This window comes from Tyto alba, unplaced genomic scaffold (assembly GCF_018691265.1).
Source record: "Tyto alba isolate M040663 unplaced genomic scaffold, T.alba_DEE_v4.0 Super-Scaffold_2, whole genome shotgun sequence".
Lineage (NCBI taxonomy): Eukaryota > Metazoa > Chordata > Aves > Strigiformes > Tytonidae > Tyto > Tyto alba.
Window position 1 is genome coordinate 34,712,318 of NW_024881282.1, and position 26,149 is coordinate 34,738,466.

At 54.4% G+C, this 26,149-nt stretch overlaps 2 protein-coding genes across 9 annotated transcripts; one reads left to right on the plus strand and one right to left on the minus strand.

Annotated features, from left to right (window-relative positions):
- The first annotated feature begins 324 nt into the window (after positions 1-324).
- L3MBTL2 (L3MBTL histone methyl-lysine binding protein 2) lies at positions 325-18,215 on the plus strand. 5 transcript variants are annotated; one of them, XM_032996838.2, is made up of 17 exons: positions 325-348; positions 2,563-2,830; positions 3,073-3,206; positions 3,525-3,648; positions 4,603-4,682; positions 5,595-5,712; positions 6,032-6,166; positions 6,856-6,944; positions 8,549-8,780; positions 9,488-9,567; positions 10,127-10,231; positions 11,448-11,595; positions 12,461-12,543; positions 14,390-14,624; positions 15,380-15,445; positions 16,406-16,528; positions 17,387-18,215. In XM_032996838.2, exons 2-17 carry the CDS (start codon positions 2,605-2,607, stop codon positions 17,494-17,496), a joined length of 2,088 nt encoding a protein of 695 aa, XP_032852729.1. In that variant the 5' UTR covers positions 325-348; positions 2,563-2,604; the 3' UTR covers positions 17,497-18,215. The 5 variants fall into 5 exon arrangements, with proteins under 5 accessions (XP_032852729.1, XP_032852731.2, XP_032852726.2 ...); XM_032996840.2 differs by lacking the exon at positions 325-348 and adding an exon at positions 809-888 and having other exon boundaries at positions 16,406-16,536; XM_032996835.2 differs by lacking the exon at positions 325-348 and adding an exon at positions 809-888.
- Positions 18,216-19,489: 1,274 nt separating this feature from the next.
- Positions 19,490-24,854, minus strand: CHADL (chondroadherin like). 4 transcript variants are annotated; one of them, XM_042792429.1, is made up of 6 exons: positions 24,502-24,854; positions 23,221-23,397; positions 23,025-23,129; positions 21,468-22,934; positions 20,589-20,755; positions 19,490-20,235 (listed from the first exon to the last, which is right to left on the minus strand). In XM_042792429.1, exons 2-6 carry the CDS (start codon positions 23,377-23,379, stop codon positions 20,028-20,030), a joined length of 2,106 nt encoding a protein of 701 aa, XP_042648363.1. In that variant the 5' UTR covers positions 23,380-23,397; positions 24,502-24,854; the 3' UTR covers positions 19,490-20,027. The 4 variants fall into 4 exon arrangements, with proteins under 4 accessions (XP_042648363.1, XP_042648362.1, XP_032852725.2 ...); XM_042792428.1 differs by having other exon boundaries at positions 21,468-23,129; positions 24,521-24,854; XM_032996834.2 differs by having other exon boundaries at positions 21,468-23,129.
- Between the last annotated feature and the right edge of the window lie 1,295 nt (positions 24,855-26,149).

Genomic DNA, 26,149 nt, shown 5'->3' on the forward strand with positions numbered 1-26,149 from the left:
GGGGAAAAAAAAAAAAAAAAAAAAAAGCAGAAGGGAGAGAAACGTTTGTATTAGGAAGCAGCTATGCTATAAACGCATACAAATTTAAAAACCAATTGCAAAACACGCTTCAAGGTCTCTTTTGCATAGGTAATAATTTCTTTGCCAAATAAAGCATCTATTTATGCGTGACGTGTGCGAGGCTGATCACGCGAGGGCAGGGGGAACCGCAGCGCTGGCTCGCGTGGGTTATGCACCGAGCGCTTCTCGGGGCAGGGCAGCGTGGAAGCGACTTCTCCGCCCGTGACGCGGTGTGACGCGCCGGTGATGTCAGCGGCGTTGCCAAAGGCGTTGCCGGTGTGACGTCAGGTACCCGCCGCGCTAAAGGCATTCCTCCCATCTCAAACCAAATCCTCGCCCGCTTTACCGAGGCTTCCGGGAGAGCGTGGGCGCCCTCGCCTACGTTTGAGACGCGTGACTCCCGCCACGGGGCTCACGTCGTTTCAAGGGACGGCGCGGGCGCACCCGGGCGCCAGCTCCGCCCGTGGGGCTGAAGTTTTGGGGTTTTGTGCGGGCTTTTTGGTTTGTTTTGTTGTTTTACCTAACCTTCAGGGACTGGGGGCGCTAATCCGGAGCTCCGAGAAGGGAGAGGAGGGGTCGGGCTCCGCTCCACCCCTGTAGGGCGCCATGGCCGCCCCTCGCCGCCGCCGTGGCGGGGAAAGAACTACAATTCCCGTCGTGCCCCGCGAGGAGAGCGACGAGAACAAACTCGTTGCTGTTTGGCTTTCTTTTCCCGGCTCCCGCCAATCAGAGGCTCCGCTGGGTGGGTGGAGGGGGAGGCGACGTGCTCCTCGCGCGTGAGGCGGGCTTGGTGGCGTCTTGGAAGCCATGGAGCAGGACCGGGGGGAGGTGAGCGGCGGGGCCGGGCCGGCGGCTCCTGCGGGGCCGAAACCGGGCCGGAGCGGGGCCGTCCGCTCCTACAGCCCGTGGAGCCGCTCGCAGGGTGCTGGGGGAAAGCTTTGGGGCAGCGGGCTTGGGCCGCCCGGTGCCCCGAGGGAGGGTGAGAGGAGCGGGCTGTGTTAGCGGGGTAACGGCTGCCCGCGGCCGGGAGGGCGGCGAGGGGCTTCGGGCCGCCTCCTCCGGGCCCGTCGCGTGGTGGTGGGTGCCCGCCGGGGCCGCCCGCCCCGCCACCGCGCTGTCGGGGGGCCGAGGCGGGGGTGATGGGTCTGACCCGGCTGCGATGGGTCGCTGCGTCCCCCCTCGCTGCTCCGAGCAAGCTGCGAGTGGTGCTGTCCTTGCTTGCTGGCCCTGGGAATTTGTAACGTGTCCGCAAGTTTCGTTCGCGCTTGGTGGAGGAGCGATGATCCAGAGATACTTGCTTCCTACGAGCTGAAGGAAGGTGTGACCCCCCCCTCCCCCCCTCAGATAAGGATAAGAAAGAGGTGAATGTGCTTTTCTTTGGAGGAGTTCAGGCATTCAGACGTCAGGAGTTCTGTCTGAGGATGTGGATCTGCAGGAGAACAACTCTGTCTTCAGGGAACAACCTGGCTACCTTGGGTCTGTTTTGTGTGAAAGCCAGGGAGGATGTGGTGAGGCAGCAGTGAGTGATGTCTGATTTTCCTGTTCATGTGTCTATAATAATACCCAGGAGCCAGGGATCAGAGGGAATTTATCACTGGAAGGTGGTGGACTTGCTGCTGATCTTTTGTTGTTGCCTGTTTGGATGAACAGTTGTATCCTGGTGCCTTGTGTGGCTGTTCCAGTCTACCTTTCTGTTCCATCACTCCCTGTGCTGATGCTGACTCCTTGCTCCTCTTTCATGAGTTGCTATCGCCTTTTCCCAGCTTCTTTTGTGCTTATTTAGCACGTGGTTCAAGATTCTCCTAGTCTGAGAAACAATCACTGGATTTCTGTGCTCTTTCTTCAACCGCTGCCTCTCTTGTAACAGCAAGTACAAAGAGCTAGTGAAGATGTTTAGTTGTGGAGACGTCTGGTTGTAGGCAAAATCTTAACAAACATTGTTCTGTTGTCCTCCTGATGCAGCTTCTGAACGGAGGTCAGCTATGGACTGCAGTTTTCAAAGAACATGACCTTTCTCCAGTGTGGAGTTTGTCCTGCTAATATCCAGGCTGTACTGCTCCTGTGAGCTATGGTGGCCAGGTTTGTGCTCTGTGCTGGAAGTTTGTGGCGACTTTAATGTCGATGGTGTCTGCACTGCTGCGTTGTGAGAGACAGTGCCTGGAAAGATGCGGTCTTCTCTGTCTTCATCAGTGTGGCGGTGTAGTTCCCTGTATTCTTTCTGTGTTCCTAATACTTTTTTCTATGCAGCTGCAGCTCTGTGGCTGTTTGTTTCCCCTTGCGATGCAGAATGCAGCCTGTGAAATACCTCTAAAGGGACCTGTTTTGGGGGTAATAGCTTCCCTGCTAGGGATTCAGACTCTTACTTTTGGAGTTGTTACGTGGACTCATTGCTCACCCTGAGGCCTCTCTCTGGTTCAAAAGGTCCCCCCGGAGGTGAAGGCAGATTTATTGTGGGGTATGGTGTAAAATGTCTATGTTAAAGCAGACTGGCTCTTTTTTCAGTTGGTGTCTACCTTCTGCCACAAAACTTCATCTCTGGAGCGGATGGAGGACGAAGGCGATGACGATGAGGAAGATGATGAATTGGACATCTTTGGGGGTTATGACAGCTTCCGCGGCTACAACAGCAGCATGGGCAGCGACAGCAGCTCCTGTCTGGATGAGTCCAGTGATGATGAGGTGGCAGACCGGGAAGCTGGAGAGCTTCCAACCTCTCCTGTGCACCAGCTGTCCACGGGCCGGCTCACAGAGGACAGCGGCTCTGAGCCAGGTACTGTGATGCCTGCTCTACCTAAAGCACGTGCGTGATGAAAATAGCAAGGGATGGGGGAGCTGAAGGGTGTATGACTGCACTTTGAGTATGCTTTGGGAGCAGCACTGGATTGAGATTGTATTTTCTGGGCGACGTGAGGGAGCTGCTACATGTAATGAGGGTTGCCTGGGCTCAGCCCTGTCTTTGCAGTGCGTCGACCCTGCCAACTGCTCAGTGTTTTTGTGCCTTCTTTCTCTCAGCTGTGTGCGAGATGTGTGGGATTGTGGGTACCAGGGAGGCTTTCTTCTCCAAGACCAAACGTTTCTGCAGCGTCTCCTGCTCCAGAAGCTATTCTTCAAACTCCAAGAAGGCCAGCATCCTGGCCAGACTGCAGGTGAGTCAAAATCCTTCCTTTTTTCCTGAGGTCAGAGCAGGATGTGCCTGTACACAGGTGTGGGCTGTTGCTCTCTAGTTAAAGATCTGTTACAGTGGCTTGTTCTTCCCACCTGGAGTCCCAAGAGAAGTGCTCCCTAGAAGCTGAGGAAGGACTCGTTGATATTTTACCTGCTGTTTCTTGCTCCTGTGAGCATTAGTAAAAGTTGTAGTAACCTGAAAAACACCCCCAGGAAGAGATGCATGCCCTGCTGGCCGGTTGCAGAGACTGGCTTTCTCTCCTGTACCACTACAGTTCCTAATGTTCCTTCTTTTGTAGGGGAAGCCACCAACGAAGAAAGCTAAAGTTCTGCACAAGGCAGCCTGGTCGGCCAAGATCGGGGCCTTCCTCCATTCGCAGGGTACGGGGCAGCTGGCAGATGGGACACTGACAGGCCAAGATGGTGAGTATAGGTGAGGTGTGAGAAAGTGCAGCTGCTGGAGCCCCAGAAATGGGGGCACTTGGAGGGCTGTAAGTTCTACAGTCCTCTTCCTCGCCTCTGTTACACTGCCTTGTACTGAAACAATGTGTGTGGATCGTTCTGCCACAGGCTGGTGGGACACGGGGCACATCTTTCTCCCTTTCCCTGTCAGTGCTAATGGAGCCCTGGTGGGTTCCTGCCCATCCCTTATTGCAGCCTCATCCTTCCTTGCTTCTCGTGCGACTTGACCTGGGGCGTAAACTCTGTAGTCACAGTCCCACAAGGTGCTGACTTCTGCAGGCAAAGCTGACTTAAAGGTGTCCTGCTGCTCCCAGCCGCTCGCTGCCCCGCTGCCTCTGGGGAGTTATATTTAATCCGAGCCACTTGCTGATCAACTTGAGGAACAGTCAGTCACTGCAGTTGCTGTGTTGGGGCAAAAGTGAGCCCCAGGGGGTTTGATCCCTGAGCAGACTGATGCTGGGGCAGAGCTGTAGCCTTGGATCAGGCGTGACTGTGATTTTTCCAGTACCCTCTGGGGAAGCAAGTGCTGCTGTATGACCCTACAGTGTTGCTGCCGAGAGGCAAAGCTGCTAAGTGGTTTAGCTCTGACAGGATGCATTCTCCACTTTCTGCAGAGTACTTGAGCCCTGGGCTGGATTTGACCTTACCCCTCCTGTCCCCCTTTCCCAAAAGCAGAGGACAGCAAAGATCAATTTATCGTGCCCCTCTGGTGGGGGCTGGTCATTGTGCACTCCTAGAAACTAGTTCTCCACCAGGGAAAATGCACTGGGATGCAGAGTGTCTGTGTGCTGGGGCAGAGGGCTCTGTCCCAGAGCAGGCCACAATGTGGCTGCAAGCTGTAGTCCAGAGGTAACTGAGCACTCTGTGCATTTTCTATAATCTCACCTGATTTTTTGCTCTCATTTCTGCTTATAGCACTTGTCCTGGGCTTTGACTGGGGAAAGTACCTGCAGGAGCATGGCTTCAAGGCAGCTCCTGTCAGCTGCTTCAAACACGTGAGTTCTTTTCTGTGCCTCACAGTGTGCACAGGGCATGTCGTATGTACGGGGCTCCCCTGTACTCCCATGGCAAGTGGTGGGGAGAGGCCTGGGAAGCTGGTTATTGAGCCCTAACTGATGCAAGGAAAGAAGTTGAGGCTTCTCACAGTTAAACTGTGAGTCCCACAGAGGGACCGGGAGTTTTGTGGGGAGGAAGCAAAGGGGAACTTGATAGAAGCACTGCTGGTGGTGATGGCCCAGTGCTGGCTGGGGACAGAATTAGTTCTGACTGGGTGGGGATAGCAGAAAGCTCCCAGTTGCCTTTGTAGTTTGTGTGGGTGAGCACAGCCCAGGGTGATGTGCAGGGAGAAACTCGGCTTACGTGGGCCTGGCAGTAGGTGCCCCTCCAGCATATCTCGTTCCTATCATACTGATTAGCAGTCCTTGTGGGCAGGTAGCCGAGGCAGATAGCTGGAAGAATGGCAATTCTTAGGTATTACAGCAGCCCCAGCCTCTCTGTGTATTAAGACTCACTTGTTAGGTTCCTTATGAGTTGTGATCTGTGATAATATAACAAAATTTTATTTTTCTTGAGGAAGATACGGCAGCTTGATGGTTAGAGATTTTGGTACCATAGAAGAATGAGAGCTGCTACTTTGGGATAATAGGACAGCTGACAGTGAAATAATTAAGTGTTGCTATACAATGTTCTGCCTTTTGGGATCCCCTGGGAACACCCCGGTGAGATATTGGGACAATTTGCTTGCATTTCAAGCTGTTGGCACATATAGGAAGTGTAAGGCATGCAAACTTGGGCCTAAGGTGAAAGTGTAGCTGCCTAAAACATATTTCTGCAAGCTAGAACGAGGGCCTGAGCCCTGCTCTAACCGTCAGTGTCCCTCTCCCAACGTGCCTGCCTCAATCCTTCAGGTGCCGCTGTTTGATCAGTGGGATGATGTGGTGAAAGGTATGAAAGTGGAAGTGCTGAACAGTGATGCCGTGCTCCCCAGCCGCGTGTACTGGATTGCATCTGTCATCCAGACCGTAGGTATGGCTCCAGTGTAATTCCTGACAGCTGGGGATGGCTAAACTCTGAGGGAAGCTTTAGAGCTTCCCTTCAAGAGCTTTCCATTTTGAAGTGGGAAATACCATGGTGTGGGAGTGGGAGGAAACCAGTGTCTGTTCCTGTTCTGGTTGTTGGGCTCTTTGCAAGGATAGTTCTGATTTCAGAATGGCTAGAGAAGCTCTGATAACCTGTGCAGAGCTCTGAAAGCCATGCTGTAGGGACTAAGCCTGTCGTACCTAACAGAGAAGAGAAATTCCTGCCCTCTAATACCTTTCTCTGGTTTTCTGCTCTATTCTGGCAGGGTACAGGGCCCTTCTGAGATACGAGGGCTTTGAGAATGATGCTGGCCATGACTTCTGGTGCAATTTGGGCACAGTGGATATTCACCCCATTGGCTGGTGTGCCATCAACAGCAAAATCCTGGTACCACCACAAAGTGAGTATGGGGTGAGAGGGGTCAGCACGTGCCTGGGTATGGAGGAGCCTTGGTTTATGCCTGTGGGATGTACACTCCATGTGGGACAGCTCCATTTGTGCTCAGCGTTACAAGGAACAGTTTGTTCTTTGGGAAGCTGAAGACTGCTTGGACTGCTCCCTCCCCATCTCCCTGTGATTGACCCTGGGGGTGCTGGATGCAGAGCTGGTGTCAAAGCTATGGACAGAGGCTAACGCAGGTGGCTGTTCCTCCTTCTGACCCACACTGGGGCTAGGCTTAACCTGTGGGGGGAACTTTTTGGTCCTACATCCAGGACAGTGTCTCTGGGGAGCGCAGTGGCTTCGGTTCCTGCTCAGACAGCAGTTTGGAGAGGGATGCCAGTTTAGCAGAATTCTTGCAAGCTGAGATTTGCTTGGCATGGCTCATGTGTTTTTGTTTTAATACCACTTCCTTATCTAGATCAGTGGAGTTGGGTGTCTGCATGGCCCGGTCTGTTTTGTAATTGTGATCCCTTGCAGCCAGTTGTGGGGGCAAGCTTGCAGAACAGGGTCTGCCTGAGAGCAGGTACAGGATCTGAATGTGAAGAAGGCCTTTTAATGCAAATGGACTCTCAGAGAGGAAGAAAAGTGTAGTATGGTGCTGCAATTCCTTTGCTCATGAAGTTGTGCTTTTTCTCTGTGCCTGTATAGCTATCCATGCCAAGTACACTGACTGGAGAAGTTACCTCATGAAAAAACTGGTGGGAGCCAGGACCATCCCCGTAGATTTCCACATCAAGGTAAATGTGGGAGGCTGTCATCTTATGTGTGAAAATCAAGCTGAAGCCAAGAGATGTGTGTGCAGCATGTCTCTTCTGGTTCTGATCTGTGCAACTCCTGTGGGCCTCCTTGAAACCTGGGCAGGGCAGGGGCAGTGAGTGCTTCCCCCTGCTCCTAAGATGCCTGTCATGATGCTGTGGGTAATGGCACAGCCTCCATCCCTTGTCAGCACAAACATTTCTCCTTTGGGCCATAGATGGGCTTTAAAAGCTGTTGTCGTGTAGTCTGCTGGAAAATACTGGGGATGAGGTTTGTCCCTTTGCTGAAGGGAAAGGCCAATGTGGCTCCAACCTGACCTTTCCCTGCCCTGTTTCAGGTTCAGGGAATGGCTCTGAGAGTCAGAAACCTTTGCCTTCAGTGTTGATAAAACAGCAGCCTGCTGGGAGTGAGAGTGTTTCGTGTAGCCTGCACTGAGGTTAGACATTGTCAAGGAGAAGAGGCTCTTCTGCTGCTGGCAGCTTTGGAAACTGCAGATAAGGAATATGGTCCCAGAGGCAGCAGATAAGGAAGACAGGTCATTGGTTTTCCTGTGTGTAAGGACACAGAGCTGGAGACCTTGGTGTAGTTGATGTTTCCCTTGTTGCTTCTCAGAAAGGTGAGAGGATGTTCGTAGCTGCTAGTTCCCAGGCCACAGCTTGTAGCTGAGAGCTCATGTCATGGAACAGAAGTGGTAGAGGAGGACAAGTGTTGTCAGTATCTTTCTTCCCTCATCATCTCCACTCCCACCTAATGAACAGGAGGTGGAAGGGGAAGACCTTGCCTTAAAAGTTCTTCTGGATCCAAGTTTGGGTATCTGAGTTTTTGAGCTGTGGTTCCTAGTTGCTGCACAGCATCCTGGGATCACAGCGCCAAAATGTCAGGTGTTCTGGAGACACCTTTGAGTATTTGTGGATGAGTAGTGCTAGGCTGTATCAGCAAACTGAAGGTCTCAAAAAAAAAAAAAAAATATTTAGAAGGTAGCCAGTGGCTCTTTTCATGTGCCTGTGCCTTTGGGTCAGTCTGTAGAGTAGCTCTGGCGTTGGAGGTGGAGTTGGCAGATAGATCATCATGTTGCTCAACCTCTGAGCAGAATGAGAAGGTAAAAGGGCCTGATCTCTTTTGAAGTCAACTGAAAATCCTGTTGCCCTTTGGGAAGCTACATGTCTAACCACTTCCAGCCTTAAACCCCTTGTGGTCTCTTTCATGACCGAAAAAGGTGTGCAATTCCTCACTCAGTTCCCAGTCAACAGAAGTGACATCTGTTTCTCACACTTGGAACATTCACACAAGATGCTGGCTGAGCACGGCTGCTGGGCCAGGGTGGGGGGAGCTGATATGGGGCCACAGGACGGGAGAGACTTCGGGTGCATGTGCCCAACCGTGTTGTTGTGTGTGGGGCTGGCAACTCCCAGTCCCCTGCTGGACCTGCTCCCATGCATCCCTTCCCAGAGGTGTCTCCCAGCCACTTTTGGGCAGTGCAGGGGGTTGTCCAGCACATCTGTGGGGGGAGGCTCTTCTCTGAAGTGTTTGGAGAAGGAAAACACCAAGCGTGATTCATCTCACCTCTGCTGTTGGTTGTTGCCAGATGGCGGAGAGCATGAAGTACCCGTTCCGGCAGGGCATGCGCGTGGAGGTGGTGGATAAGAACCACGTGTCCCGGACACGCATGGCAGTGGTGGACACTGTGATCGGGGGCAGACTGAGACTCCTCTATGAGGATGGCGACAGCGATGATGACTTCTGGTGCCACATGTGGAGTCCCCTCATCCACCCTGTGGGCTGGTCACGGAGAGTGGGCCACAGCCTGAAGAAGACAGGTAGGGATCAGGCCACCACCTGCAACTTCTGACTGACTACAAACTGCCTGGACCATGCTGTTGACAGCAGTCTTAACATGCTGGGAGCCAGGCAGTAGCCTCAGGACCTGACAGATAAAGACTACGCAGTCGTGTATCTGCTGCTTTTCCCCCTGGGTAAATAAAATCCCAGTGATCTGCTGCCACCATTCAGGACAGGGGGACTGTAGGGTTTCTTACCCAAAGCAGGTAGTCTGTCCCCGCAGTGTAAGAATGCAGAGTTTGCAACATCACGGATTAATCTTTTTGAGGAAATTCATGCTGACTTCTATAGCACTGGATGCCATCAGGTTGTGTTTTTCTGGATTTCACAGAGAGGAATTGTTGATAAGCTTAGACTGGCAGAAGAAAACAAGGCTCAAGCCTGGCTGATCCTTTTGGTTGTGTCTCCCTTCCTTGCTGCCTCTCCCTGGTGATTACAGCTGCAGGTAGAGGTGTTATCCCTAGTGCTCAGGAAGCTCAGCCATCTGCTTGTGAGCAAGAGCTGCATCACAGCCCATGTTATGAGAAGGTGTAGAGGGACTGACCTGTTCTTTTTATTACTCTTCTCATGATCTCTGAGCTAGGTCTTTTATAGCAGCTGATCTCTCACCATTATAACCAGTGTGTTCTCTTACTGCAGTTGCTGCAGGTTTCTTACCTCTCTTCGTTTCTTTTGTTCCTCACAGAACAGAAACGCAGTGACATGGCAAACCATCCCACCTTCCGAAAGATTTACTGTGATGCTGTCCCCTATCTGTTTAAGAAGGTAGGACGAGTCTGCCTTTCTGAGTTGGCCACAGCAAAGAAAGCAATGATACCACATCCTTCCCTTGGGTATATATGCTGCTGTGTGGGTTGTTGAGGATGGCTCATTTGTCTCTTGCAGCTACAGGGCAGTTAGGTGTTAGGGATGTCAAGGCTGTGGTTGGGCAGAGGCAGGTCAAAATAGGCAGATGGAAGAACTGAAAGACAATGACAGATTGAGGGACTCAATTGAAGGTCAAGCAGCTACTTGGAGCTTTGAGTTGGAGAGGGAAGATGATTGCATGGGAGAGACCAGTTCTGACAAGGAGCTGGATCATACTGGTAGGGACTGAGGTGAGAAAGAGACTGGCTTTGCTGTCTCTGACCAGAGCCTTGGCAGGAGGCTGCTGGCACAAACACAGCGTTGGTTTGGCTACCTCTTTGTATTTCTTCTTTCCCCTCCCAACTTGGGCTGAGCCAAGCAAAGAAGCTCTAATCCTGTTTGCAGTTGGCGTGCTTGGTGTCAGGACGGGCCTGTCCCGTACCCCTGACAGCACATGCTATACCAGAGTCTCCCTTAGGTGCGAGCCGTCTATGCTGAAGGTGGATGGTTTGAGGAAGGCATGAAACTGGAGGCCATTGACCCCCTGAATCTGGGCAACATTTGTGTGGCCACTGTTTGCAAGGTAAGTTCAGTGGGCGGAAGGGGGTCTCTACTGTGTTTACCTGAGATAACCCAGCCTCTCCTCAGGTTTTTGCAAATGACTAAGACTGGGTAGGATTTTGCATGAGGGAGAAGAGGGGGATGTCAAGAGAGGTATGCAGCTGGTGTATGGAGGGAACTGAGGCATTGCTTCAGAGGTCTGAGAAGCTGATGAGACCTGCAGTTGTCCACGTGTGCCTATGTGGAGAGCACGAAGATGAGCATGTTTGGTCTGCAAAGAAACTGTCCAGTGTACATGACTGGCAGCCACCCTTTCTTCACCCTTGGGCATGCAGCAGGGAAGACTTGTTCTCCAGTTCTTGGAGTGCATAAAGAGAGGCCTCTTTAGTGCTGCCTTGAGGAAGGAAAGGAAAGGGGAAGAGTTGTGGGGTGACCTCTGTGTGAGGAATGGAGTGTACCTATACAGGCAGCATTCACTGGTGTAGGAAGCTGAGGATGGACGTGTCTCCTGCAGCCTCTCTTGAGGAGGTGGTAGTGAGCTCTACTTCTGCACTAGTGTTGGGAAGTAAACTGCTTGGCCAAGTTTCCTTAGTGAGGTGTGTTGCATGTCCTAAAGTATAGCATCGACTTGGACTTTTCCTGCTCACTCAAGGAGGCATTTGCCCTCGTAGAGACCAAGCAGGGAATTCTGACACTTGGGGTTTGTCAGGGGAATGTTAGGAAAGCTCTTTGTGTCTGTAAAATGTTCCCTTCGATGGTTGCTTGGAAATGTGAAGAGGTTGGGACAGACATGCCTATCACATTTGGTAGGCACCAATTACCAGTGAGTGACAGGATGGCACAAGTCTTGTTGCTGTAGGAAGTGGCAAGTCTGAAGGTGGTGCCCTTCCTTTCTGCTCAGTAACAAATTCATGACCTGACTGGTGTAGGGAGTCTCTGGGCTGCCAGTAGAATCTGTTTCTGAGGGAGAACATAGCTCCTGACCGTTTATGGCTGAGTCCTTTTCGCAAGGCTATCAGTGTTGGTCCCAGTCCTGCAGAAATTACTGCTTTGGGGATTAGCTTGTGTTGACTAACGTATCGGGAGAAGCTACTACCTGCCCTGGAGCATATAATATTGCATTTTACTATCTAGTGGCAATTGTGATCCATCTGTGGGGACTCATGGGGGGATCCTTTAAGGGAAGAGGCTTTAGAGCAAGCAAAGCTCTACGCTCATGCCCTTCACTCCCATCTCAGGTCCTCTTGGATGGGTATCTCATGATCAGCATCGATGGAGCCACATCTGATGATGGCTCTGACTGGTTCTGCTATCATGCCTCCTCACATGCCATCTTCCCGGTCAACTTCTGTCAGAAGAACAGCATTGATCTGACACCTCCAAAAGGTGAGATTTGGACTCTGCCCTGGGGTACAAACCCGCGTGCAGAATCTGCTGTGCAGTGTTTTTCTGAGAGCTGTCACGTTCCGATGAATCAAAACCACAAGGTCCCAATCTGCCTGTTTTTCAGGGGGATAGAGCTGGTTCAGAGAATCAGCCCGTATCCCAAGTTTTGGTACTTTGTGGAAGGAAGTAACATCTTCAGAGGGCATTACTGCCATGGTGGTTAGCTCCTGGTAGATCAGTGGGAGAGGTGTACGATCTCCAAACTGAACACAAACAAAAGTTTGAAGGACAAGCAGGATGGGAAGGGATAAGTAGAGCCATTGCTGCATGACTCAATACTTAAAAGTGGTTGGAGTCACCTCCATTCTTAATATAATAAATCTGAGACCAATATTTCTGCAAGATCCTGAGAGGCAATCATCCTAGGAGTGTTTTTACTGCCTCATCTGACCGTACCCAAAAAGGCCTGCTCTGAATTTCTGTGTTACAGCACTTCTGGGTAGTGCTATTCTGTCTTCCTTTGATGTTCCTGCTGGTGGGAGAAAGATTGGCCTTAGTGGTGTGTTTTGACCATACTTCTTCCTGCCTGCTGCTTCTCACCTTTCTCTGTAGTCTGGATATATGACTGACAAGGATGTTCAGAGTTGCAGCTTGAGCTTTTTTGTATTTGCCTGCTGGAGGAGTGTGCTGGACTGCCAGGGAATCTGTGCACTAGATTTATGTCCAGGATCAGGTTGCACCTGCTGGTTCATGAAACTGCTTTGCAACCAGTTGCTATGCCTCCTTCTGCTTATTTTGCCTTTTCCCCCAGCTGGTCTACCCAGTGACTGCCTTTTTCCCCTATTACCATTTCTTTTTCTTGCAGGGCAAGATGCAAAGGCCTTCAACTGGGAAAGTTACTTGGAAAAGACTAAAGCAAGACCTGCTCCAGCACGGCTTTTCAACACAGTGAGTGCTGTCAGGAAGAAGAGATGTGTAGGGATGCTTGCAGTCAGCAAGGAGGAGCATAAGACCTCTGGCTGTCACAGAATGGTTGAGGTGGAAGGGACCTCTAGAAGTCATCTTGTCCAACACTCCTGCTCAAGTAGGGTCACCTATAGCAGGTTGCCCAGGACCGTGTCCAGATGGCGCTTGAGTATCTCCATGGATGGAGACTCTACAAGCCCTCTGGGCAACCTGTGCCAGTGCTCACTCACCCTCACGGTAAAAAGTGTTTCCTGATGTTTAGAGGGAACCTCCTGTGTTTCAATTTGTGCCCATTGCCTCTGGTCTTGTCCCTGAGCACCACTGCGAAGAGTCTGGCTCCATCTTTGCACCCTCCCTTCAGGCTTTTATACACATTGATGAGATCCCCCTGAGCCTTCTCTTCTTCAGGCTGAGCAGTCCCCCTCTCTCAGCCTCTCTTCATATAAAAGATGCTCCAGTGCTCTCATCATCTTCTTGGCCCTTTGCTGGACTCTCTCCACTATGTCCATGTCTCTCCTGTACTGGGGAGCCCAGACATGGACACGGCACTCCAGGTGTGGCCTCGCCATTGCTGAGTAGGGGGGAAGGATCACCTCCCTCAGACCTGCTGGGAATATTCCTCCTGAGGGTGCCCAGGTTACCGTTAGCCTTCTTTGTCCCAGGGGCACATTGGTGGCTCGTGTTCAACTTGGTGTACACCAGAACCCCTAGGTCCTTTTCTGCTAAGCTGCTTTCCAGCCACTTGGCTCCCAGCTGGTGCCAGGGTTGTTCCTCCTCAGGTGCAGGACTTTACATTTCCTTTTGTTGAACTGCACGAGGTTCCTGTCCGACCATTTCTCCAGTTTGTCAAGGTCCCTCCGGATGGCAGCACAATCCTCTAGTATATCAGTCTCTTCCCAGTTTTGTATCACCAGCAAACTTGCAGAGTTTGACATGACACTGTGTCATGTCATGCAGATAATTAATGAAGACGTTGAACAAGATGGGATCCAGTATTGACCCCTGGGGTACGTCACTAATTACTGGCCTTCAGCTAGACTTCATGCCACTAATCATCCTCTGGGCCCAGCCACTCAGCCAGTTTTCAGTCCACCTCACTGTCTCCTCATCCAGCCTATATTTCTATCAGCTTCTCTATGAGGATCTTATGAGAGACAGTGTCAAAAGCCTTCCTGAAGTCAGGATAGACAATAACCAGTGGCTCTACTGGGCTGCTCTTTGCTGCCAGTTAGCACTTCTAAGGAGAGTCCAAGGCACAGGAGTATGTACTCTCCAAGCAAAGGCCCTGTTTGGCCTCTTGGGGCAAGCAGCATCACACCTTTGTGGATGTAACGGTATCTTGGTCCCTCTGAGTGCGACCTGCAATCCTCTGACCTTCCCGGGAGCTTCAGTCTCCTGGTGGATTCTGCACCACTTACTGCCTGTGGACGTGTGGCTGACACGTGTGCGGAGGGGGTCTGCTTTGCCTCAGCAGCATGGCTGCAGCACCTGGGCCTGTGCTGGTCTTTCTGATTTCCCAGGGTTAGCTCAGGTTAAAGGGTTTGATCGGGTGTCCCTTAACTGCTGCCTCCTGCTCCCCCTGGGTCAGGGTCTTGTTTCCAAAGGCTGGGCTGAGATTCACTAGGGACACGGCTTACCTTGGATCTGTTGATGTGTGCCCCCTTCCAGTATGCAACTGGCTGATTCTGTTGCGTGACCGTGGGCTTGCTCTCTCTCTGCTTGCTTTAAGCTGGAGACAAGCCTGTTCTAGGGTGCTGGCGACCAGATGTAGGTTTGGACTGGGTGCAATGGCCTTGGGTTTTCTTTTTTAATTTTTTTCTGTACCCAGGATTGCCCAAACCACGGCTTCAAGGCAGGCATGAAGGTGGAAGCAGTGGACCTGATGGAGCCCCGGCTCATCTGCGTGGCCACAGTGAAGCGTGTAGTCCACCGTCTCCTTAGCATCCATTTTGATGGCTGGGACAACGAGTATGACCAGTGGGTGGACTGCGAGTCTCCAGACATTTATCCTGTGGGGTGGTGCGAGCTGACAGGCTACCAGCTTCAACCACCTGTTGTTCCAGGTGAGTGAAGATTTTCCTGTGATTTCTAATGCTAGAGGCAAAGGTTTCCTTCCTCCTGCTCTCTCAGTGGCTCCTTTTTTGAGCCTTGTAGAGAGGAGAAAATTGCCTCTTTGATTTGCACTGGATAACCTAAGTCTTCCTCTGCTGCCACATGTTCTAGCAGCTGGCAGAGGGAGGAGACTGTCGCGGGGAGAAAACAGGCTGAGATTTGAGGTTGGCTCTGTTTTCCCTCTGTTCCCCCACTGGCACACCAGCAGAATTGCTCCTCGTGAAGTCGGGTAGAGTTACAGGTGGTCCTGTCCCTGCACAGCTCCCTTTTGCTAAGCATACCTACAACCTCAGCCAGGTAGCGGGGGGAGCTTGGCCCCTGCTCCCTTTCCTCATCAATTCTCTGACTCTGTCTGTAAAAGGCAAGAGCATCCCTCTCGAGTTCATTCCTTCCCTCGTCACAGGGAGGCCACTGCCTCACCTTTTGCAGATGTTTTCCTCCTTGTCCCAGGCTACAAATCTTGTTTCTTTACTGCCCCTGCCAAATCTCTACTGGGCCTCTCTCCCCTGTGCCGCCCTGGGCCCTCGCCTGGAAGCACAGGCAGCAACTGCGCTAGAGCCTTGCTTTCCCCTCAGCTGGTTGTCTTGGGAAGAGGGCGTTGGCTCGGGGGGACGGGTATATCTTTGTTTCTCGCTTATGTCACTTCATCCCAGTTACCTACTGGTTATGGGACTTGGCTTTCGTTTCCCTCTCGTCTCCATGACAGAGCCCACAACTCCAGTGAAGGCCAAGGAGGTGCCCAAGAAGAAGAAGAAACCCTATGGAAAGAAGAGTGAGTGATGTTTGATTAGCGCCCTCCCGCTCGCTCGCAGGCTGGGCCCAGTTAGAGGAACTCTGTCCTTGTCCCATCAGAGCAGGAGAGAGAGGCCTTGTCTTGCTGTGGACGCCCTCAGTAACCTGTGGGTTTGACAACACAGCTTTGTCCTTCTTAACTGCCCTGTTACGTAAAAGAGCAGAGCGCTGTGTGTGTGTGAAGGATCTGTTTTGCAGTCTGTTTTCTGTTGGCCGAGGTACCGATGGCACTTGCTTCCAGGCGTGAGGTTGTGCTGCTTTCCCTACTGTGTCCGTGGTCAGAGGGAGATGGTTTGCTGCAGCTGGAGGGTGGCTGGAGAGCAACCCTGCCCGCTTTGTGCTGAGGGAAAGACGGCCTTAACACCACCGAAGAGGCCAGTAGTGGGGCTGGACCATGTTACTGTTTCCTTTTGTCGTTGTTGTCATCATTGTTGCAGTAGCTGTTGGCAAATCATGTGTAGACAGGCAAGAAATGCATTCCTGGGGGGTGGAAAGGAAAGGACAGCTAAAGAATATAAAGACGTTCAACCTGAATGAAAATGTCAGCTAAAAGTGAAAACAATGCTACAATGTCCAGGCCTTGCAGCCAGTGTGCCCATTGCCTAGGACTAGACCCAGACAGGTAAGCAAAGCTGACTCCAGACTAATTCCAACAGGACCTGCTCCTTGGAAGTTAAGCACATGCCGAAGTGCCTTGCCTTTAATGAAGGAGAACATGGAGGAGCATGTTTTGAGATGATGACTATAGATTTTTATTTTTTTTTTTCCCTCCAGTAGGCCATTTCTGTTGAGTAACCAGTTGGCAGCTAATGACCATGTAGCTTGGTGGTCAGTTGTGCTGGTCCCTGGCCTGTGGTTTCTCAGTGGAGCAGGGTTGCTGATTGTTTTCCAAGGGAAAAGAAACACACTTTTCCCCATGCTCTGTTATCTCTTTGTTAAGGAAAAAAGTTACCTGCCAAAACCCGCAGCATCAAGCAGACTGTCAAGAAACCTTCTACCCCGAGGACAAAACGAGAAGCAAAAGCTGCCAGCAAGGCTTTGCCAGACCCAGCACCTGACGAGAGTAAGGGAGTGAGTTACTCTGCCCAGCAGCCACATGCAACACTCTTGCGTACCCCCTGCATGCCACTTTGCTTCCCAAGGCCTCTGCGGCCTCTTGGCTGTTAAGTCAGGGGTGTCCCCAGGCAGGGAAAGGCAGCACTGTGGCAAATGTCCTTCCCCACTCCTCTGGAGACAGAGAGAATGAACGAAAGCCTTGGTCTGCTTTCCCTGGGAAGGTTTGATGGCACCGGCACAGGTAGATGTCTTGATACTGCTGAGGGCCTGGCTGCCCGACTGAGCAGCCTGGCCACGTGAGGTCAGTTAAGGAAGAGGGACAAGTTGGAGATGTCAGAGGTGTGCTGGCACACGCCAGTCCCCACAAGGGCTGTCGCAGCCTGTGAACACAGCCCGTCGTGTTGGCCATCGAAAGATGATGTGACCAGAAGAGCATCTGTCAGCTGGGTCACCTGCCAACCCTTGAGGGTGTTGGGGAAGAGGGTGGGTGAGGTGCTCTGTGCACATGGGGATGGAGCCTCGTGAAGGCCCGCGGTGCTCACAGAGGTTTAATTTCCCCTGTGGGAACCGAGACGGGTAGAGAATGGCTTTTCCTCCCTTGGCCCTCAGAGAAGTTGTTCTTGGGAGCAGGTAGCTGAATGCTGCGAGGGTTTAATCTCGTCCTGATTGCTGCCGTGACCATGGGTAGATCTGTGCTGGCAAGACAGGGCTGCCTGTAGTCAGGGTCCCTCAAGAAGGGGGCTGGAAACCTGGGGCATTTTGAGTGTCTGCATGAACAGAGCTGGTTCTGGGGTGCTGCAGGTAGAGCCGAGCGGCATGGGTTGATTTTACTTACTTATTTTTCCCTCTCTCTGTCTGTTGCTAGTCATCACAGTGCAGGTGAAAGAAGAAACCATTGACCCCTCAGTAGTAGAGTTTGGAACCACAGAGCTTCCCGTTCCTGTCAGCAGCATAAAGCAGGAGGTCACAGACTGATCCTGGAGTATCCCCTAGGTGCCCACGGCAGCCTGCGCTTCACCTTGTGGCTCTCTGGGGAAGTCCCTAGCAAAAGGAAGCAGAAGACTGAAGGGGCTTTCCCTTCTTGAGGCAGACCACCCTGCAATGTCACAACTCTGCTTTCCTGGTGTGCAAGAAAATTTTCCCCAGATTTGTAATTTTAAGGACCGGGAAACAGACTCCAGAGAGGCCGCAGGCACGCTGAGGGGCACGGCCAGGGTGGCTGGGGGGGTTGTGCGTGCCTGGCTTCGAAAGCCCCTCTCTGAGCAGGAGCTCCCAACGGGGAAAGAGGCTGCCAGAGCACGGAGGGGCAGTTTGGGTTCTCGGCTGTGGCTGGAGGTGGTGAGCTGCAGTCTGAGATGATGTGTGCGGGTCACACGCGTCAGGAAATCGGCTGCCCTCGTAGGACATAGGTGCTGTGCTCACTGGTCTAGTCCCTGCAGCCCCCAAGAAAGTCAGGACAGGAAGAGTGAAAAGAAGTGGGAAAAAAAAAAAAAAAAATTACAAAAAGAGATGATGATGCCTCTTGAGGGAGCAAGAGACCTTTTTGAGTGTCATCATTTCTTGCTTTTGAACCCAGAACTGCAGAGGACATGATGCACAGTTTGAATTCTTAATTTTTTAGAGGTCCTACTGTAAATTTGATCTACCGTCTGTACCCTAAAGCCCTGAGAATTAAACTTAAGAAAGAGGCCAAAGGCTTGTGTATTGTTTTCTGAGTCACTAAAATACCAGTTAGCCAAGATGGAGAAGAGATCTGTAAGTAGGTAAGTATAAGTAAACAGTGGTTTGGGTTTGGGGTTTTCTTTCGAGGCATGCAGTAGGGTTTTTCTGTGCACTTGCTGCTCCCTTACTTGCCAGTTCTGCATAAGGGCCGAGTATCACAAGAGCACATCAGAAAATTTAAATCGGGGGATGCCATTTCTTGTTTTAGGGCAAAATGTAACCTCTTTTTCCCCAGACTGGCCACCGAAGTTCAGGACAGAAGTCAAAGGTCAGTGTGGTAACAGTGATGAAACCCAGTTTTAAATCTCCTTGTAGCAGGGTTCTGTGAACTCTCTGCAGGTGAGGGAGTGCCCTGCCTGTCAGTGCCACTGCGGGGCCTGGCCGGCTGTAGGGCAAGCGCCTTGTCAAACCCTCCAGGGAGGTGGTGGCTACCCAAGACACCGCCTTGGCCACAGAATGGCTGCCTTGGCCATGCTTCCCTCGAGCTTCCAGGCAAGAGTTTGTGATGCCAAAATAGTTCCCACTTTGCGCAGTGGTTTGTGATTAAAGGAAAAAAAAAAAAAAAAAGTTGGCAAGCTAACTGTCCAGAAAACACAGGATAGAGAATGAGAGTAATTAGCACAGTCTTCCTCTTTTTTCCCTTCTAAGGAAGCAAACAGCCTTCAAGGGGAAAGGGAAGAAAAGGTCCTGGGAGAGCAGTGAGACACTGAGACCCTGGGAGGGCCCTGGGCTCCTGGGGAAAGCGTGGTGGGGTGAGCGTGGTGCGAGGCGTGGGATTTTCATGGGAAGCAGGTAATGAGGCTTTCCTGCCCACCTGCCCGTGGCAGCTCGGCCTAGCTCCAGCTTGCAATAGGTGTCTTAATGTGGGAAGGATCTCACTTTGGGGCAAAGCCATTGTGTTTGTCTCTTCCCCTCGGGCTGCCACCTGTCCCCAGCCTTGTCAAACAGATGGGCTTGTAGAGCCCTGTTATAGGATGATCATTTCCAAACACCTTTGGCTTTCTTCCTCCTCTTTTTTGCTGTAACAGTTTTATGCCCCACATGGTTATTTAACAGCTAGAAGTGTTTGTCTTTTAGAGCCTTCCCCATCTGAACAAACTTCTGGCTTTAAAATGGGGCCTGGGGTGTCCTAACCTGGGCTGCCATGGGGAATAGTTTGGGTACATCACTTATGATGGGATCATTTATGGGATGGGTGATCCCATTCCACTGATTGGACTACCGATCAAATTTTGCAGGAAATAGAAAGGTTTAAATCTGCTTATGTTTTAATTGTGAGGAGTTGCTGGAAATTCGGGCAATGTGTGTTCACTGATGATAATAATTTTAAGTCTTCTGCTCTAAAATTTGAGCCAGTGGAGGACCTTGTGTTGGTGCTGCTTGCAGTCCCGCTCAGGGCTCTTCAGTTGTTTCTGAAGCTGTGAAAGCACAGCGCTCTTAAAACCAAAACCAAGCTTGTGGATTCCAGCTTTTCCACATGGCTGGAAGGAGCCTTGGGAGGTAAAAAAAAAAAAAAAAGCAAGTATTTGGCTTTGTTGTTCAAGTCATCAAAGTGTGCTGCAAACACTGCGGAAGTTTTCTGCACCGGTTCTTTACGGGGTAACATGCCTCTGTGTCCTGCAAAAACAAACTCTGCATCTTTGACAAACGGGCATCGCTTCGGTGGCACCAGGCTCTCCCCTTCGCACCTTGTGCGATACCCAGGTTGCTGCAGTGGGGGCAGGTCGAGAAAAACTGCTCTTGCCAAACTGTAGATACCCCCCGTGGCATCCCGCACACGTTTCCTAAGCTCTGGCTGGTGATTTTCCTGATCTCTTTTTCTTGCTGGTCTTGCTCACCGCCTTGGTCTTGTCAGGACTGGCTCCCCCAGCCTCACCTCGGCCCCAGCCAGGGCAGGTTTGAAAAGCGGTAGAAAGCTTCACCTTCAGCCCCAGGGCTTCTGCAGGGGACCCGCAGGTGGCCCCTACACGGAGGTTGAGTTTGTTGATCCACCTGGAAATGTGGCAGGAGATCAGGGAAAGGAACGGGACGGGCTGAAGGGAGGGACCAAACTCCATTGCCCCTGAGTGGGTGCAGGTGGCTTCAAAGCCAGGCCAGGTGGCTCAGGGTCTCACCTGGGTAACTATTGAATATCTGAGTATCTTCCCCACCCCAGCTCATAGGCTGCTTCCCCTACACCAGGAAAGCCCAGGCGACTTCCATCTTTGCACGTACAGGCACGTGCTCCATCCTGCCACCGTGGGAGAAGAGCCAAAACGGCCACTGTGCCGGTGGCTTGTGCCTCCAGCACAGCAGGGTCCAGGTTCCCCCCTCCCCGGGGCTGTTCCCCCCCTCCCAGCACTCACCGGCGCAGGGGAAGGAGCTGGCAGTTGCAGTGGAAAGGCACGTCCCTCAGGTTGAGGATCTCCAGCCCTGTGAAGTTGCTCAGGTCAGGGATGTTGCTCATTTTGTTACTCTCCAGGTAGAGGCTTCTGATCTTGGGACCGAGGCCAGCAAAGGCACCAGGGGAAATCTGCGATGAAGGGAGGGGAGAGTGAGTTGGAGGGGGTCTCGATGGGGACAGGGGAGCAAATCTCCTGCCCCTGCACTGCTAATCAGCCTGCGAGGCTGAGACAGCCTGTCCTGAACCTGGTGGCTGGGTGAAAGAGCTATTTTAAGCAGCAGCACATGTGCTAGGGGACTTTTAATTAACCCAACCAGTTTGGGTCACATTTTGGGACTCCCTAGACCCTGCTCAGTCTTCCTGGAAAGACACTCAGGAGGTCTTAGAGCAATCGCTGGGTGCTGTTAAAAGTGGATGGGCCTTATGAACGTGGTGCTAACACCGCTTTCTTTAGAGGATGGGAGAATTCAGGGTGTTGGTGAAGAATCCTGCAGGACAGCTTGTACTAAGAGCAACAGAAATAAGGCCAGGGCTGGGGGAAGGGGGCTATTTGGGGAATGGCTTGGACCCCACTGAAACTGTATCCTTAAGGGCGGGGAGGAGGGAGGCTGTCCCAGGGGAGCTGGGAGGCAGATTGGAACAAGACAAGGCTCTAGCTGAGCCCGAGGCAGCCTTTCCTCCTGGCCAGGCTATGGAGCATCTCCTAAAAGCCTTTGGGGGTTTAGGATGTCCATTCAGCTTCCCGTACAGGGGCCACCAGCCCTGGCCACCGGAACGAGATGGGACCGATGGCTGTGCCCCGCAGTTCCCCTGACCCTCGGGAGTCCCCAGCCCCACACACCCGCTCCAGGCCCATGTTGTCCAGGTAGAGGTGCTGCAGGCTGGAGGCCACGGGCAGGAACGCGCCGTCCCCCAGGTGCTTGATGGGGTTTCGGGACAGCTTCAGCTCGCTCAGGGCGGGCAGACCCCGCAGGGCTGCCGTGGGCACCTCCGCCAGGCGGTTTCCCTCCAGGTGCAGCTTCTCCAGCATCTTGGCCGGAGCCAGGGCGGTGGGGGCGATGTGACCGATGGCATTCCCGGCGAGGTAGAGCCAGCGCAGCCCCCTGGCCCCGGCCAGGTCACCCTCTGCCAGCTCCCCGATGGCGTTGTGCTGCAGGTGGAGGGAGATGAGGTCGGGCAGGAGCTGGAAGGCACCCGCGGGCAGGCGGGCAAAATCGTTGCGGTCCAGGTCGAGGTAGGCCAGCCGCGGGGCCCCCTCGAAGGCGGTGGCTGCCAAGGTGGAGAGGCGGTTGTCGGTGAGGTAGAGGTAGACCAGACTCTCCAGCCCCCGCAGCGCCCCGGGGCGCAGCGCCCCGATGCCGCAGCTCTGCAGGTGGAGGGACACCAGCTCCTTCAGGCCGGGGAAGGCGCCCGGCGGCACCGTCCTGAAGGTGTTTCGGCGCAGGTCGAGGAGGCGGGTGTCCCCGGGAAAGCCCCGGGGGATCTCCCGCAAGGCCCTGTTCTCGCAGGAGCCGTGACGGAAGTCGGGGGAGCAGGTGCACCCCTGGGGGCACTGCCCGCTGCCGCCCGCCCTCGGCGGCTCCGACGGCGTGGTGGGGCTGGGGGGCGGCTGGGGGGGGCTGCATCTCATCTCAGGGGGCCTCAGGGAGTCGAGGGGCCGGCCGCGGAGATCGGGGGGTGCAGCACAGGTCCCCTCCGCCTGCACCCGCGCCCTCACCAGCCAGTCGTGGAAGGGGCGCAGGAGGCAGGAGCAGAGCAGAGGGTTCCCGGCCAGGCTGACCCTCAGCAGCCCCCCAGCCCCGGCCAGGGGTGGCAGCCCCCGCAGCTGGTTTTCGCGGAGGTCCAGCGTGCGCAGCTGGGGGCTGTGGGCGAAGGCGTCGGGTGCCACTTCCTGGAGGGCGGCGTGGTCCAGGAAGAGGTGCTTCAGGGAGGCCATGGCCAGGGCCTCCTCGGCCACGTAGGTGATGGGGTTGTGGCCCATGTCCAGCCGGGTGGCCCCATCCAGCCTGGCCAGAGCCTCGCCGGGCAGCGCCTGCAGCTCGTTGTGGTCCAGGCTGAGCCTGCGCAGGGCGGGCAGGGCGGCGAAGGCCTCGCTGCCCAGCACGTGGAGGGCGTTGTGGGTCAGCCGGAGCCACCTGAGGGCCTGCAGACCCTGGAAGACCATGTCCGGGAGGTACACTAAGGCATTCGCCCTCAGATTGAGGACAGTGAGGGACCCCAGACGGCCGAAAGCGCCTGGCTGAATCTCCTCAATACGGTTCCCCTCCAGAACGAGCTGCTGGAGGGATGAGAGCCCATCCAGGGACTCCTGGTAGAGGAGAGTTATGCCATTGGAGGCCAGATTGAGGTAGACCAGCCTCCCCAGCCCCCGGAAAGCCCCTTCCTCCAGCCTCTCCACCTTGCAGCGCTGCAAGTCCAAGTGTGTGAGGTATGGGGTGGTGAGGAAGGCTCCTGCCGGGATGACCGTGAAGCTGTTGCCCCGAAGGTCCAGTTTTTTGGTGAGCTGTCAGTAACACAAATACAACGCTGCGTCAGCCCAGGGCTGTCATCCCCACCTCCTCTCCCCGCCGTTCTCTGCCCGTTCCTTCTCCCACCTGCGGGATGGTGCCGGGGACGGCTGTCAGGTTCCCGTTGAGGCAGAGGACATGGGCACGGAGGTTGTCACAGACGCAGGGTGCGGGGCAGCGGGCAGCAGCCGTCCCCCCCAGCGCCAGGGCTGCCGTGAGCAGGAGCAGCCCCCAGGACAGCCTCATGGTGGGGGGCACCTGCAGCTGGAGAGAGACGGCGGTGAGGCCAGGAGAGGGGCCACATTCCCACGTGTCCCCAGAGAGCATCACCTACCAGCACCGGGTGCCGGGGGGGGGCAGTGCTGCGACCTAGCAGGGCAGGTCTCACTTTCTCTTGATCTCACACCGTGATTTTATAGGTTATAGGTGAGGAAGAAAGTGGAAGAAGGAGAAATTAAGTATTTAGAATGAAACGGGAAGGTTATGGATAGCAGGTCTCCATTTGGAAACAGCTTTTCTCTGGGTTATCTAAACTCCCTGAGGGACATTGGGGAGCACCGACGCAGGGCTTGGCAGGAGCATGGGGGTCACTCATAGGGAACTGCCTTGGAGCAGGCACGCACACACAGAGCACACACACACACACCCCCGCCTTTTTCTTCATATAACACTACCATAAAATTATCTTGATCTACACAAGTATCAATAGTCTTCCTACAACCAAGGCTTAGGGTTTTTTATAAGGCAAGCAGGTATAGCCACCCAGGGGGTGTGATCATGCTGGCTTTCTGAGCTGCTACCTTTCTTTTAATTGCAAATGTCCCGTCTTCCCAGCTCTGTGCCTCCCACCCTGCACGCTCGATGCTTCCACCCCCCCACCCCCACCCCCCCCCCCAAGCTATTCATAGCAGTTTTCGGAATAGACCTCCACTGTTTAGCCGCAGGAAGGACGAGTTGGTTTTGGCCAGGCATGAGCAGGCCCCTGGGGCGGAGGTGCCGGAGAGGGGCCAAGGCTGGGGTGAGCACAGAGGGGGTGGCAGGGCCAGTACAACCCCCCCCCCCCTTAAGCTCTGGGGAGCAGCAGCTGTGGGGTCTGCAAGGCTCAAACCCATGGAGCCACCATGGTGCCCATCCCCTTGCCCACCGTGGCTCATTGTCCCCCCCCGGCTCTGCCCTCTTGCCCCCACCACAGCCAGCCCTGCCTCAGCCCCCCCCCCCCCCCACACACACACTGGGGTCACCCCCCCCAACCCCCGGCGAGTGCCACCAACATGCTGTCCCGAGCTCAGGAACGCCCCCCACCCACTCCATCCCGCGCCTGGGCACCGCCACACGCTGAGCACCATCCTTCCACCCCCTCCCACACACCTGGGGGGGTGTCACGCACCCGGGGGCCGGGGTCTACCTGCTCCTCAAGAGGCGGCAAAACCAGAGGGGGGAAGCGTGTTTCCCCCCCTGCCCCGTCCAGCTGCTGCCAAGCTCCTGTGCCGGTGTTTGTTCTCCTTGTAGAACCGAGAGCTGAATGGGCCCCGTTGTGCTGCTTTCCCAGCAGCGCTCGCCGGACAGAGCCAGAACTGCGGGAGGAGGAGAAGGAGGAGGGGAGGGAGGAAGGGTAGAGCACCCCTGAAGAGAGGGCAGCGACCCAGCCATCGCCTCCCCCTCGCCTTGCAGGGGGCCCAGGAGCACCGGCACTGGGGAGTCAAAGCCTGGCAATGCTGCAGCCCCAGCCCGGCCGCAGCCCGTGGGGGATTTGCACTCACTGCTTCCCGGGCTCTGCCTTTCTGTTTTTGGCTGCAGAAATCACGGGAGCTACGGAGGTACAGGGCACAAAGGTGACATCCAGCCAAAATTGCAGCAGTAAGCCCGAGCCAAAGGAATGAAGAAGCTGGCAAGGCGGGCTGCAGGGCTGTGCCACATTTACAGCTCGCTGGTCTCCTCTTTTTTTTTTTTTCCTCTGTTTGTTTTGAAGAGGCCGGGGTGGCAGTGCCTGTGTGAAGCACCACTTGCCTGCAGAAGGGCATGGAGGTCTCCATTTTGCTCCCCGACTCTGTCCTTTTTCCAGCTCTGCGTTTTGCTTTTCCAGGGAATATGAGATCTGTGGCCTGACCAAAAAAAACCCGTAAGGGGTGACACGAACGTCTCTCTCCCCTGGTTAGCAACCTCAGCTGCCAGAACCAGTATGGCCCTTCCCAGTACCGCGCATGGGTGCGCTGGCCAGGCTCTGTGAGCCTCCCCGGCCCCTGCCTTGGGGCGCCATCCCTTCCGTCCCCGGGTGCTTATTGCTCCCGCGACACAGGGCGACCGTCCCACCCCACCGATGCGCTGGGCAGCTCGGAGGCACCGGCTCTGATGTTCACCTCCGCTCCGCTGTGCGGGGAGGAGCTCTGGGGGAGGCAGGTCGAGAGGGGGGTGAACCCGCTGCGGGCTGGCAGGAGTCACCCCCGGGGAGCTCGCTGCCCGCACCGAACCACCGCGACCCGTTTCGGGGTTGTGGCTGGTCTCGGAGCGGGGGCCGGGTGAAGGAAGTGGCGGCTGTTGCGCGTTACAACCATTTTCTGGCCAGCGCTGGTCGAGCTGGCTGGTGGCCTTCGCCCTGCCCCTGCCGCGGGGCCCTCACGCTGCTCCCCGAGCGGTGCTGTGCCCCGGGCCCCCACGCCAGCCTGGCCTCACCGACCGCTGCCACCCGCCCTGCCGCCGCCCGACACCACCTTGCAGCACCACCTCTTCCCCACGCTCCAGGCCGCCTCCTTCCCGGATCCGTCGGACATCGCTTGTCCTCTGCCTAAGGGGCAGCAGGGTAGAACGGCTCTGGCCAGGCATTTTTAGGGACCTGGGGAACCTTGGCCACCTCCACCCGGACTGCACCCTCCTCTGCCCCGCTCCCGGCCACCCTGCAATCTCAGCAGCAACCCTGGCCACCAGCTGATGTGCAGCCACCATCACCCCTACCACAATTCTGACCAGCCCAGCCAACCCTGGTCCCCCCAACGTTTCCCCTGGCCAGGAGACCCTACCC

Bases quoted from the DNA above. Each gene is read 5' to 3' on its own strand.
- L3MBTL2 (XM_032996835.2), top strand. From the start codon at position 868: ATGGAGCAGGACCGGGGGGAG. The intron at 3,649-4,602 runs GTGAGTATAGGT...TTCTGCTTATAG, and splicing joins GACACTGACAGGCCAAGATG to CACTTGTCCTGGGCTTTGAC. The intron at 16,529-17,386 runs GTAAGGGAGTGA...GTCTGTTGCTAG, and splicing joins AGACCCAGCACCTGACGAGA to TCATCACAGTGCAGGTGAAA.
- CHADL (XM_042792428.1), bottom strand. From the start codon at position 23,379: ATGAGGCTGTCCTGGGGGCTGCTCCTGCTCACGGCAGCCCTGGCGCTG. The intron at 23,130-23,220 runs GTGGGAGAAGGA...TGTTACTGACAG, and splicing joins TCCCCGGCACCATCCCGCAG to CTCACCAAAAAACTGGACCT. The intron at 20,756-21,467 runs GTGTGTGGGGCT...CCTTCATCGCAG, and splicing joins ACAACATGGGCCTGGAGCGG to ATTTCCCCTGGTGCCTTTGC.